Source organism: Glossina fuscipes, unplaced genomic scaffold (assembly GCF_014805625.2).
Source record: "Glossina fuscipes isolate IAEA_lab_2018 unplaced genomic scaffold, Yale_Gfus_2 1, whole genome shotgun sequence".
Lineage (NCBI taxonomy): Eukaryota > Metazoa > Arthropoda > Insecta > Diptera > Glossinidae > Glossina > Glossina fuscipes.
Genome location: NW_023998415.1, coordinates 25,014,811 through 25,028,714, shown reverse-complemented (window position 1 = coordinate 25,028,714; position 13,904 = coordinate 25,014,811). Strand labels below are relative to the sequence as shown.

Genomic DNA, 13,904 nt, shown 5'->3' with positions numbered 1-13,904 from the left:
TATATGTGTGTGTAATTTCTCATTGTTGCATTGTAAAGAAAAACGAAAATGTTTTTATTTACTTAGATGTAATTGTAGTTTTTGGACTCACCACAACTATTAAGTGTGTAGACAGATTGTGACGCGTTAAAGATCCGACGCAAAGACGGAGAAATTCGGAATATTCATCTCCTTTTACTGCAATCCTATTTGTATTTCGGAACATTCTACTTACGGTTTCGGTTTGCTTCGTGCTAGCACTACTGTACGGAATAATCATGTCTACTGTTTTGGACGTTGGATCGTTGGATAGATTGATTCTTTTAGCCTCTTTGCGTCGAGTTAAATCTTAACTTATTATTGGCCCTTAACGTAAATGCAGTTGAGTAGGGCGTTGAACTTCATCTTAAATGTCTACCCTGTATCTAGATTAACTTCAAAAATCCGTTTCATAAGTCTGCGGACAGTACTAATTGCGCCTATTTAATCTTATGTTGTTAGATGTGGAATTCACATATGTTATGTTAGTTAGGTGTGCCTGAGGTTGCCTATAAATTATAATTAATTAATAAAATATACGCTTACGTAACATGTGACATTTACGATACTGTTATATATTTTTAACAAAATATCTTTAGTTTTGTATAATTATTTGTTAAAACACACTACAAATAAATAAGTGATGGGTGTTAAATTTACTTCGATTATAATTTCTTGTTTTCCTTTTTTATAATTGACTTCTTAGCAATTTAGTGCGTTTTTAAGTTGATCTCAGATGTATTTGTATTGTATTATGATGTATGTGGCTATAGAAAAAGAGAATTCACAATTGAATAATAAAATTAAACTTTAACTGTTTATTAAGTTTCTAGTTTTACAAAAACACAAATCTTCTGGCGTAAGTACATACAGATTTCATTTGTATTTGAGCGCCCAAAAATTAACATAGTAAACATAAAATCAAATCTGTCACTAATGCCTTCTTTTTCGTAAAGGAAGTGAGATCTACAACGAGGTAATAATAAGTTCTAGGGTTAAACCATATATAAAAAAAGGCAATAGCGGTTTTCGTAGTAACTAAAATAACCTAAAAAAATAATGGGGTACATCTCGTTTAATTCAATGTAACCGTCGACGTTTCGGCGTTAGCAGATATTCTAAGCAATGGTCAGAAATTTTCTCGGCCCCATTTTCATCTTCTTCCTTGGCATCTTCGCTGCGCTCTTCTTTATTGCTCTCACTCTCTTCACCTTCTTCTTCATCACTATCGTTACCGTTTACATAATCATGTTCATTATCCGTGTCAGACTTTAAATCGCTAGCTAACGCAATAGCAGAATGTGGGCTCTGCCCAAAGCTCATAAACGCAGTGGTAAGTGAGTAAGGAATTTGTAAACATTCGTTTTCAAATTGTAAATGGAGAACAGCTAATACAGCATCAACTAATGATGATATAGTATCATACTTATAGGTGGTCAGATCCTCTAAATGCATTGTCCAAACGGGAAAAACGCCATGCATTTTTCGTACGGCCGCTATACCTGCTGATGCTAATACTGAAGGTTTAACATTAGCAAATCTTAAATCTGAAAATATAATTAAAAATGGAACGAAATGTTCATTGTTCTCGTTACTTGTTTTTTTAACTGTACTTGATTATGACTTACAATTCAGTGAAATATCAATTAATTCGAAATATTTTTTATTCAAAGTCGCTTGCATGTCAGCGTAGCCGCTGTAGCGGTCTCTGTGTTCAACTGTCGGATCCGCTATGGTGGTATATGACAATAATTCAGATTGCAATTGCCTTTGATAATCGCTTACAGTTATAAAGCTATTCGAAAAATACTCGGAGAATGTTGCGGCAGTTGGTCGTATTAAATCAAAATTAATTGTTGCCAATACTTTACATTCAATTGTTTTAAATTCATCTAAAGTATATATGTCACCCACCAAATTATTAAGGTGCGCAAATCTCGGCATATCCATTTCGGCTTCCTCTATTTTGGCAGCTATCATTAAGCAGGCAAGGACGGTTAAATTTAAACGGTCGACCTGTACGGTATGCATATCCATAAAGCAGTCAAGCAAATAAACAGCTAAAAGTAATGTATTTAAAAGATATAAAGTTCGTAAATGGAGGACTCCGCTGTGTGTGTCAAACTCTTGTGCGGGCCCATTTACCTAAATGCAACGTAATGCGGCATAAATTATAACAATCGCACGCGTCTTTTATCAGTTTCAATAGCATCGGTCGGAAATGGCACTGCTGCGAACGAAAATATATTATGCGCCGTTTCATTTCGGTTTGAAGTAACGTTTCAAATATATCTTTCGAGTAATCAGATACCCAATCCGACTTATTAATGCGCTATTAAAACAAATGTTTTATTATGTGGTAACGAAAAAAATTACAATAAAAAAAAGAATAAAAAACATGCCACACCTCCTGTGAATCTTTGTGGAAAATTGACGAGGAAGAAATTTGAGTAAATGCATTTACAAACGACCTGTCTTGTTGAAATCGCACATGTGGTATAGTAGCTGATAGGCAATCTTGTTCGGTATTCATAATAAGATCCTTTCTTGAGAAATCGCTAAGGCATTTTTTATTTTTCAGTTTTTGTAATGAAAAGTTATTTATTTGCAACTAATGGCATTACTGCTTAAAACAATTTTTTCATCTTACCTAGCACAATTTTCATTACTCAACACAACAAATGGATCAATCCGCGAATCCTGTGCGTTTCCCTTATCATCCATAATTACCCCGTTTGCAATATACTTTAATCGCTCCAAATCGTTTTCTTCTCGATACTTAACATAGATTTGACAAATTTCTCCCCGATAATTTTCGAAAAAAAAAGAAAAAACAAAACAAAAAAAAACAAAGTAGACGATTTGGTTTTAATTTATCAAAACGAAAAATAACCTGCTATAACGGTTGTTATCGTAGTTGCCCATAGAAAATAGTAAGCATAGCAACACATGTCTATGTAAATGAAAATGAAGAAGAGAATAAATATAAAATGCTGCCAGATGAATTCTGTCATAGAAGGAGAATGCAACCATTTTTAGTATTTATAACCTACCGTAGTTGCAGTAAGAGTAGGTAACGTTTGTACAAATGTGTGTATCAAGCAAAACGACTTAAGATAGACGGATATTTTACTGTTCCAATCAATTCAAAATCATCTTCTGAATCTATTCTTCCTAATGCACGCTCCCGTACTTCCGTGTTCAACTACTACTAAATACTAAATCAATGTGAAAAATTTAGAAGACATGGAACCATGTTCTGGCCACTTTTCAATATAAACATTCTTACAAAAAATATGATTATTCGTAATAATAATCTTTAGCGCTTTAGTATGTGAGAGCATCAACCAATTTATTAATTAAAAATCCAGGCTCAGTATATGCATCGTGTAATGCAATACATTTAACCACAGGACAAAGAAATTTGAATTGCAGTATTTCAGGAAAATCTTATGGTATTGAGATAACTAAACATTTTTGTTCTGTCTACATAAGCATTGCTATTTTACGTCCAAATTGTATTTGAACGTAGAAAAAGTAAAAGTTAGCCGTCTAAGTGCAATGTCGAAACGATGGTGCACTTACGTACTAGTTGGGCTCTTAGCAAAATTATACAAAATTTGCAACTTTGGAAAATAGTTGAAATTGTTACCGAATAAAACCGAAAAATAAAATATATCTCGATAAGAACAGATAAATTGTAAGTAAGGGTTTATGAAATTTTTTATCTCTGAAAAGATCCAATAGTTTTGGCTGCAATTGATTGCTCTATTTTTACTTCTAGAATTTACTTCTTTGGTCTAAATAAATTTCGATAATAATAAAATGACGTCCGATAAAGCAGCCCCAGAAACAGTCTTTATGAATACAGAGGTGCTAGGAAAAATTAATAAATTCAAATTCATTACCATATTTGTTTTACTTGGCCTTACTTTCGAAAAGCCCATAACTTTGTTAATTTTAAAAAACAGATAAAAGCTATGTATTGATAATTCTGACTTTCTTAACAAAAAAATATTAAATTCGCTAAATACGTTGTTTTTGTCATAAGCTTTTCCATATCTTCCACAAGTTTCCTTTATTCCTTCGCTCTTTCGTTTATAATAACATCTGCTTTCTGCTTTCATCCGTGAATACATATTGTTTGGAGATTGCAAGGAATTTTCTAAAATTTGTGAAAGAAATAAATATAGAAAATTTATTTAAAAATTTGTTTGTATGAACTAATATGTTGGTGCACAATTAACAGTCGTTTTGAACCACTATTTATTATGGAAAAGGACACGTAAAAATTCAATAGTAACATTTTTAAATGATTAATCTGGTGCGTAGACACCTTCTACATTTTGAGATGACGAACGTTAGTTAGTTTTTGTGTTATTTCTTAATACTATTATTTACTCGTTACTAAAATTCATAAGTAGCCGTTTCCTCGTCATTGCCATTCTCGGGCACATAGCTGCATTTGACGATGATCGCCCACAAATTTGAATACATGATTAGATTCCTGCTTAGATGATTACCACTGTTTCCTAGTCTTACTTTCTCGTTCTTACAATTCGACTTGAATTCAGTAAGTTTTTACGTGTTTTGGTATATTAAACGGCTAGACCAACGTCTAGTCAATTTTGATCTGATATTACTTTCGATCAGCTGACTTTCGTTTATTTTCATAATAAGATTATTTTTAACATATGGTTGTTCAAATATTTTAGTTATTGCTCGCTAATATCGTCAATTCTAAAAGACAATAACTTAAATCCACGTAATGTTTGAAATCTACGGAGAAAACTTACTTATTTATCTGCCTGTTGCTGGGCAACACCAAAATAGTGGTGAAAAAATATGCCAATATATACATCGTTATGCCTTATAATTACAGCTGATTACTATTATGAATTGTTTACATAAATAAATAGAAAATAATAGAGCTTGCGACAAAAATAATAGAGCTTGCGACAAAAAATAATAGCGCATGCGACATAAATAATAGAGCTTGCGACAAAAATAATAAGGGTTTATGTAAGTGCAGATAACTATGTAGGGATTACAAAGGAATTATCATGAAATTATCGATTCTTATAAGAAAATTGTCAAGGAATTTAATCGATAGCTAATTTTATGTGCCATCTTCTTTATTTCATTGGAAACGTTCGTCTCGATTTTATCAGCTGATAAAAAGTTATGAAACTTCGTGCTGGAAAGATTTGTCAACAATCGAAAACAATAATATATCGTTTGCTATTCAATAATAAACAAATAAAAACGATTTTCAAACACTACATAAACAAAATTAGTAACAAATCGAGATGTAGGCAAAACGCCGGTGTAATTTATATACTACGCGACAACAAGCGATTGGATGCATGTTTCGTTCCCTCTTAAGATTTTCAAAGCCGTTGAGGTAATGTTAACGTCTGATTATTTTATAAGGTATTTTATAAGTGGCATTAATTACCGCAGTAGTAGAGTTGTGACAATTTCTTTCATATGATAAATTAAAACAAATAAATCGGAAATATATTTCCTCGACGGAAGGTTTTCCACATAAAATTATTGATTTTTCCCCTACAATTTTAGGCTAGTTTTCTACTGTTGTATAATCCTAACGAATACAATTATATTAAGTTTATCACATTAATATATATTGTAAAGTTCCATGATTAAAAAATGAGGAAAAATGTAAAATATAAATTTCCGTTAGCGACAATCAGATCAAGAGTGTAATTTAAATGGGAAAGTAATTTATCTGCGTTCAAGCACTTTGGATTTTTTAATCAAGTTTTCAAGGTTATACCCGATTACTGTAGTCATGAATCATCCATTGATCGGTGTAGATTAAAAATTTCATTTGATCGACATCAATTTTAAGCATTAAGCATTTCCGGACAGGCTTTAATTTTCTTGAAAATAGAAAAAGGAAAATGAATTAGAAGTAAACGCTTTATCGCCTGCGTCTTACACATGTGCAAGTAGGAACGCAACTGAAGATAGTGGGATGACATCGATATCATCGAATTTTATGTTTAAAAGCAAATTTATTCTTAACCATATATTTTTGATCAGCATGAGATTCCAAGTTCAATGTATTTCTTTTTATGCTATATATTTTATAGGAATTATCAATTTTAAGATTCAGGAAAAAAGTGCAGGTCTTTGTTAAAATGATTAGTCAGCTTGTGGACGCGCCTAAAAAAGCAAAGAAACTTAATTAACCTTTAATAAGTACAAGGAGCCTTATTTAATAATGTACGATATCAAAGCTATCTGCTTGAAATTCGCATATTTATTATAAACCCTCTGTTACATGCTATAGACTCTCACATGAATTTACATCCACTGTGCTTAAGTATGCACGCCCATAAGTGATTATGTCCACATATATGAATGGCTAGCTGGTTGGTATATATAACAAAGCAAATGTTTTTATCATGCACACACAATTAAAATTAATCATAAAGGGCGTCGTCTCAGTCATATTATTTAACTGAATGAATTTATTAAATTTTTTCTCCTCGTTTCCAACGCATAATGATACGAATTTTAATAGACATAAACTCCTTGTATTCTTTCTTTTGTGGATGTTGCCATTCGCTTACTAGCAATCGTATGCGTAAATAGGTATACGCAGCTTAAGGTACGTAAGCATAAACCTTCTTGTAAATAATTAATGTAAATAATTTATTCAAATATTTACAGATTAATTGCGCGTAACAACCTATAAGATATTTAAGATGGTGAAAATATTGCAAGCGTATAATTTTGCAAAGCAAAATACATTTGCTTTAAATGGCGAGATCTTGGCGGCGACATTGATAGATTCCAACCGCATTGCCATTAGTAGTGCCGAACAATTTATAGAGATTTATGATATTGTCGGACGGACAAATGCTGAAGCTCCACACTGTAGTGGAGGTGGCGAGGGTGGTGACAGTGATGCGACAGCAGAAATCGGTGCTGCAACAATAAACGATGATGATCGTTTGCCTATTAAATACTCTTTAGCCACTGTAGGCGAAGTTGTTAATTTAATATATTGCGAAGCGGGTAAATAAGCAATGGGACATTCGTTTAACCATTGTTTAATAAGTGCGTCTTTTCCAGGAAAATATTTAATTACTTTGGAAAAAGAAAATGTAGCAAGTCCGGTGCATGCCAATTCAACCAGTATTAGCTGCACTAGCAGTAGCAATAATACCGTTGTATACTCGGAGGATGATATTAAGATGTTTGTGCGGGTCTATGCCAATTTTTGGAAGTTTCCTGAGTCTAAACTAATTGACCTTCCCATAACTATACGAATTGCTTCAATGACTACGCCGAAAGCTCCATTAGTTAAAAGCATTGATGTCATTGAGCTGCCATTACGCAGTCCACCAGATTTAATACAATGCTGTCAGACATCGGGCAATGTTATCGTGAGTAGCAAGGAGCGTATATATTTATATGAGTATACTCAGTGCGTGCACGAGAGCACTCAGCCACGATACAAATATATTGACTTTTTGCCATTTAAATTTTTTGTGAATTTGAATTTTGTTCCGTCAAAATTGAATCTTGCCGAAAATGTAATCGCCTGCATGAGCAATCGCTATTGCGTGGCATTTCGTGTAGTGGATGTACTAGCAAGCAATGTGTGTACTGCTGGCGATGGAACAGCAGCTATTCACGCGACAGTATACGATCAGGGTAATTATGATGCGGAAGATAATGCTGATTTGCCAGAAAGTGGAGAAGTTATTTCAAGTTCAGCTTCAAGTATCGTAAGTAAGACCAGTGTGGGTCCATCCAGTCATAGTCACAATAGTTTCGAGACTGATTCATTGGAAACGACAGTCAGTGGACGTTTGCAAACTAGTTTTCCTGGACGTACCGCTATTGATTTCAACGTAGCACGTCTCGTGAACTCTGCTTGCGGTCGCGAATTTGAGGTTGATCTACGGTCTCAATGGGAAATAGGCGATAATGATGGCAATGGCGCCGCTGGTGGTATAAATTGCGGAAAATCGAATATAAATTGTGACACACAGGAGATCATTATTACTCCAACTAGAGCAAGTGAAATCAAAATAAAACTAGTCAACGAGGCTAAAGCAATGAATGTTCAGGTATGAACGTCATTATTTTCCTACAGGAGGATGTTCTAATTTATTTGCAATTGCAGCGCATCTCAAGCAATGGTAAAATTGTGTCCGCCTATAATGAGGACAATATGGTTCAGTATGATATACGCAAACTGTTACAAATATGCATGAAATCATCGGAATCAGGTGGTGGGCGTGTTGTCGACATTTTGCGTTGTATGGATCTCAAAGCAATTTACCAACACTATGACCGTGATTCAGGGGAACTCGAAGACCCTGAATATGAAATGGGCAATCAACAAGTACCTGGAGCTATAACCACATCCAAACACATTAATCGTCGCACTTTAAAATCTCCCAAACACCAAAGTTGCATTGGTTTCGCTTTATTGGTAGCAAGCAGTGTCGATGGTTATTTGTATCAGTTTTGCGCACAGGGTAAATGGTACAATGAAAATGAGAAGCCAATTGCTACCTATTCGTTTACCGCACCTGTTTTACAAGTTCACATTAACGATTACGTTATATATGCGATAACAACTGAATCTGTGGAGACCCATACGTCGCGTGTAGGTCAAAAATTATTTAACAACCGCTTTGAGTATCCCACTTTGGTCGAACAATTCCCCGAAGAATCCAGCCCCGATGTAAATGCTCCCATTGCAGTCATCGGTCTATGCTCGTTTATACACGTGCAATATGTGTGCGTCAATCGCAATAATTTAGTGTTAATTAGTAACGGCAGCGCACCTAGCAACCAAAATAATAACGGGGATAACACTATCACTACACTAAAAAGGAGAAATGCTGCCGGTAGTAATGATAATGGCAAACGTAATATTGCTGCTCGGTTAATAGCCGAAGCCAAAGCAAAACACAACCTGCTGCGCTTAAGTACCTCAAGTCACGCGGTTGTGGTTAACGAGTGGACTTTATATAATCTAGAAGTTCCATTAGTAGAGCATGTAATTGATGATTTAGAAAATATAGCGGAAAGCTATCGATCTGCAAGTAGCAGTAATTTCTATGATCTCATGGAGGAGGCCCACGTAATGCTAAGAATGAGCATTTCTTTGCAATTTGAAAATTTTCACGATAACCGTGAAGCAAAATTACGTAATAAATTTATGGAGAATTGCCGCAAATTGGCAGACTTTTCCATAAGGTCGAAAAAAAAGGAAGTACACATGCAGGCCACGGGATTTTATAAAATGTGCAATCTACAGTTACCAGAAATCTATACAAATTACATTCAGAATTTTCTCAATACAGACGCTGACGGCGATGTGGGTCATCCATCACAGCACGAGTCATTAACACCCGGCGATGATCCTTCAATGGATAGTGAACAGTTGGCTGGCTTAATTTATACCGTAAAATTGTTTCTAATTGATTTGGGTACGGATCGGTTGAAGGCCTCGTTTCTCAATCAATCCGTTAAACCATTTTTTACGCCAAGTCGTGTTATCAAACAAGGCTATACACAGGTGCCTCTTTCACTGGAATTTCTTAATTTGTTTATTAAATATTCCCCAGCGGATATACCACAAGTGATGCTCGATTCCCTTGTCGTGGCCGATTCAATAAGCGGCGAAATTGTTAACTATTTGAAATTTCTAGATTCATTGTAAGTTCCGATTTATTAATTAAAGGTTAATAATGCGCTTATGAACATGATTAGAAGTAGTATTCAGTTTATGAAAAAGCAAATTTAACTTACTATGTCTTCAATTTTAATTTATTCCTATAGAAATGCTGATGAGAATCTACTCTTGGCCGTTACGGCTTGTCGCATGTCTAACTATATAGTCTCACAAGAGGTTGTATGCAAGACTAATAGGCACGATTTGGCCATCGCGTTAATTAAGCATAAAAATGTTCTTTTCGATGATAGCACGCCATTGTATCAGAGGCAGAAACGAGGTAAAGTCACAAAATCCAATGGAGGTGACAATTCAAAATGCTCGCACTCGCAATTGAAGGATACAAGACGCAACTTTATCGGAACCAATCGTCAGCGGGGAAGTTCGTCTGGTGTGGGTGTGTACCCACACTTCAATGAAATTGTTTCGTTCTCTGACTTTACGGAAACCATACTCTTGGCCACCGAAAAGCAAGAATTAATTGAAGCCATTAGTGATGTTTTTATCCACGCGTTATGCGTAGAGCATAGCATCACGTTAGAATGTTTGCTGCAATTATTTTTGAACTTTATAGCTTCGCACATTGGCCAAAAGGGCTATCAGACATCGCAAAAAGTTTTTGTTAATATTTTACAGGTGCGTGATATTGATAAAAAGAAGAGGAAAAAGAGAAAAAGCGATGAAAAGCACAATTATTGCGTATAATTCATTTTCAGGTATATTATTACGACCTCTTTGATGTAAATCCTTCGTGTGGGCATCAGGATCTTCCTTCCCCTTCGCCGCCGCAAATCGATGACGCTTACGAAGAAGGTGGCTTTTCTAAAGCCAATAGCGAGCAGGATACCGAGTCTATAGCCCACTCAAATGCTGAAAGCGTTTCCGCTGCTAGCTCATCCATCGCCGAGGATCGTCGCGCGACATCGCATTACAATCGCATTGTCTACGATCAACTTCAGGAACAACATTCACCGTATAAACGTAACTCAAATGTTTCGCTTCTAAATGGAATAGAAGAACCAAGCAACGCTAGCGAAATCAATTGTAAAGGTTTGAAAATTCTCTTTCGCATGTATATGGGCCGTTTAAAAGCACTAAGCGACCTTATCACGGATCTACAATCAGCCGATGTCGAACAACAGTCTTTACATGAAGATTTCATGAGTTTACGATTGGAGTGCATCGGTTTTATGATGCGCCATTTGCAAGAGTTGCGTCAGGAGCGGCAATATTTACAATCGACAAATCACTTATATTACGCTGGCAAATCGCAATTAATAAACGGTCGTTCCGAAGAACAGAAATTAGTTTTTGTGCCATTTATACCCGATTACAAGTTGAACGGCGATGCGTTTGAGCAACACATGATATCGTATATACGACCAATACCATGCCTGTTGGATCGCCCCCAATATCTGAATCGTTTGCCGCCGTTTAGACGCGGCGATTTCAGTTACCCTAATAAGGATGAAGGCGAGACGGATGTACATTTTGTTGGCTGGCACAACGAATTACTAACTTTGACTCTGAAAATTCAGGTAATGTGGCAAAACGATCACATATACAGTTAGATCTATCTATAATACCCGCAATTTTAGTCTCTATTGGCGTCGACGAAAATTGATCGGGAAATTGTTGAGGAATTCATTGCGTTTGTGCAGAAGACGCCAAATCTGATCGGTATCGATAGTTTCTTGGTAATAGTATTACCCAAAAATTTAGCTATAAACTATATGTTAAGCTTTTGTCCGGAATACTTGTGGCAATATGGCAAGGTATAATAATATGAGGAATATAATCAGCGGTATATAATTAATTAAAATTTTAGTCAAATAACTTCAATCCGAAACAATGGGAGTCGTTGTTGAAAAAGCTAATGAACAAAAAAGATATGCTACCAAATTGGAAAACTCACATAACAGGTAATGTGTGTGTATTTTAACAAAAATTTATACAACATTTTGAAAGATGAACTTTTATTTAAAGAAATTCTTAACAATTTGGCGGCCGATTTGTCATTCGAAGAACTACTACAATGCTTTCCTCCCGATGTGCTGCAAAGTCGTCATAAGAATTTATGGAGTAAAGAGTTTGCTTCTGAGTGTAAGACGACGACTATGGGTGAGGACGGTGGCGGCTTAGCTTGTGAAGTAAGTCAGGATCCTTTCTTAACCACAATAGAGCGTGATCATGTGCCCATGGATAATGTGGATGAAGATAATGTTTTTGAGATGACTTTAAGGAAAGCTGTTGCCAAACAACGCAGCATTGCATTACGATCAATGATAGAGTCAACGGGTAAACAACTATTTGATGCTACCAGCAATCCCATGTATAACCTTTAGATGATTTCCGTCTGTTAAAGATCTCATTTTGCCACACCAAAGTCGGTAAATGCTCTTCTTTTACTCTCTACAATAAGTATACAACGTTAAACAAAGTGTTTGAAAAAAAAAACAAAAAAAAAAAAAAACATTTTTAACTTTCGATTCTAATAGTATATAGATCAAATTTACACAACATAATACAGATGGATTAAAATTAATAGTAGTAAATACCATTTAGTATATATAGAGAAGAATCTGACAGATTTTTATTTATATTGAGAAAAATACGCATTTACAGTCTCTTCAGAAATTGTTGATATGTTTGAAAAATTCGAAATATATTTTTAGTCAATATGTTTAAGGTAATTTTATAATTATGGATTTTATATATATATATATATATGTATGGATTATGTGTACACGCACAAATTTTATTTAATTTCTAACAATGCGTAACTCTACGACCATAGCAATTAAGCAATACTTTAGCAAAAACATTTTATTTATTTATTTTTATTTATTTATTATTATTTATTCATTTTTTCTCGTATTATTTTATATTATATACATATATATATTCAAATTTTATTTTTGATTGATTTATTTTAATGATTATTTATTATGCAATGAACCTCTGCATACAATAGTATTATAAGCAGCGTAGATAAAGAACCAAGTGACTTCTTACGAACGAATGCAGCAGGAGAAACGACTTTCTTCTACACTATGGCTGATTATGTTGATTTACAAAACAAACAAAAAAGAAAAACAAATTATTTATAATATTTATAAAGTGATATTTAAAATTTTTAATAATGTAGTGAATTTATTTATTTATTTAACTGAAATGGAGTTCTTAATTAAAGTTCATATCAATAGACGAATAGTTGTATCAGTCGAAAGAGCTTGGTCAGGTCATAACAATGTATCTCAGATATATTATATTTGTGATTAATTTAGGTCAGGACATTGTAATCTTTCTGGCAACTGTGAAGCAAATAGATAAGATCATCTGATCGCTTTCGTTTCCTTTACGTCATTTCATATCCGTATCAGAGAGACTGTGGTTACAATTATCAACCACGAGTACTTCACATCATATCAAAAAGATTTGCTCTACAATGAATAAGAAGAATGCGAACACTTGACCAGACTCTAATAATCGTTAGTATACATATAGCACGTGCGGAACTTTGTTTAACTACCCAAAAGAAGATATTTTCCGAAGGACGATATTTCCAGAAACCATCAAGCCTAGAAGGAATCTCAGTCTTCTTGTCACTAAAACCATATATATATATATATAGGTGAAGTTTTTCCTTATACATGTCACAGGGACATTATAGATCAATTAAGAAACGCAGTCCGTCAGACAAATTGAAGCTAGCGAAATGCTTACGATTTTCAATATGGCGGTCTTGGAAGTCGAAAGAGCTTAGTTTACCAGCTTTTTATTATCACTGAATCTTTTATACGTTTTTCTTCATTTTTACACATCCTAAAGGACAAAATTGGTTAAATGGACAACGGAGAATAATGACTCAGCAGCAATTGATACATGAATGCAATTAAACGTTGAGCTTCTTTATGCATGCAGACTTACGCAAGTAAAGTAAAACTCCTATGGTCTATATTTAACACTCTAGCAAGGCTATATATCGCTTTGATTTTTTTTTGTAAAACTGATTCATTTTTGTAGTGATTGGCGCATTGGAGCGAGGCATATTTTGCTTAAAAATTATCGACTAAAATATCGACTTGTAAACGTGCGTCAGTACCCCTTTCGGTTTTTTTTCCCCGCGCAAAAGTAAACAATTTCTCCTAGAGCTAGA

At 34.5% G+C, this 13,904-nt stretch overlaps 2 protein-coding genes across 3 annotated transcripts; one reads left to right on the top strand and one right to left on the bottom strand.

The window, feature by feature from the left end:
* Positions 1-896: 896 nt before the first annotated feature.
* Positions 897-2,868, bottom strand: LOC119631990 (cyclin-J). The gene is made up of 5 exons (XM_038024650.1): positions 2,669-2,868; positions 2,426-2,576; positions 2,164-2,350; positions 1,647-2,078; positions 897-1,565 (listed from the first exon to the last, which is right to left on the bottom strand). The coding sequence occupies exons 1-5, from the start codon at positions 2,740-2,742 to the stop codon at positions 1,099-1,101; spliced, it is 1,311 nt and encodes a 436-aa protein (XP_037880578.1). The 5' UTR covers positions 2,743-2,868; the 3' UTR covers positions 897-1,098.
* A 2,496-nt stretch (positions 2,869-5,364) lies between these two features.
* LOC119631747 lies at positions 5,365-12,606 on the top strand. 2 transcript variants are annotated; one of them, XM_038024223.1, is made up of 10 exons: positions 5,365-5,422; positions 6,569-6,655; positions 6,718-7,065; positions 7,123-8,126; positions 8,183-9,729; positions 9,853-10,381; positions 10,462-11,283; positions 11,344-11,520; positions 11,574-11,667; positions 11,732-12,606. In XM_038024223.1, the coding sequence occupies exons 3-10, from the start codon at positions 6,753-6,755 to the stop codon at positions 12,088-12,090; spliced, it is 4,845 nt and encodes a 1,614-aa protein (XP_037880151.1). In that variant the 5' UTR covers positions 5,365-5,422; positions 6,569-6,655; positions 6,718-6,752; the 3' UTR covers positions 12,091-12,606. The 2 variants fall into 2 exon arrangements, with proteins under 2 accessions (XP_037880151.1, XP_037880152.1); XM_038024224.1 differs by having other exon boundaries at positions 5,391-5,422; positions 6,621-6,655.
* The last annotated feature ends 1,298 nt before the right edge of the window (positions 12,607-13,904 follow it).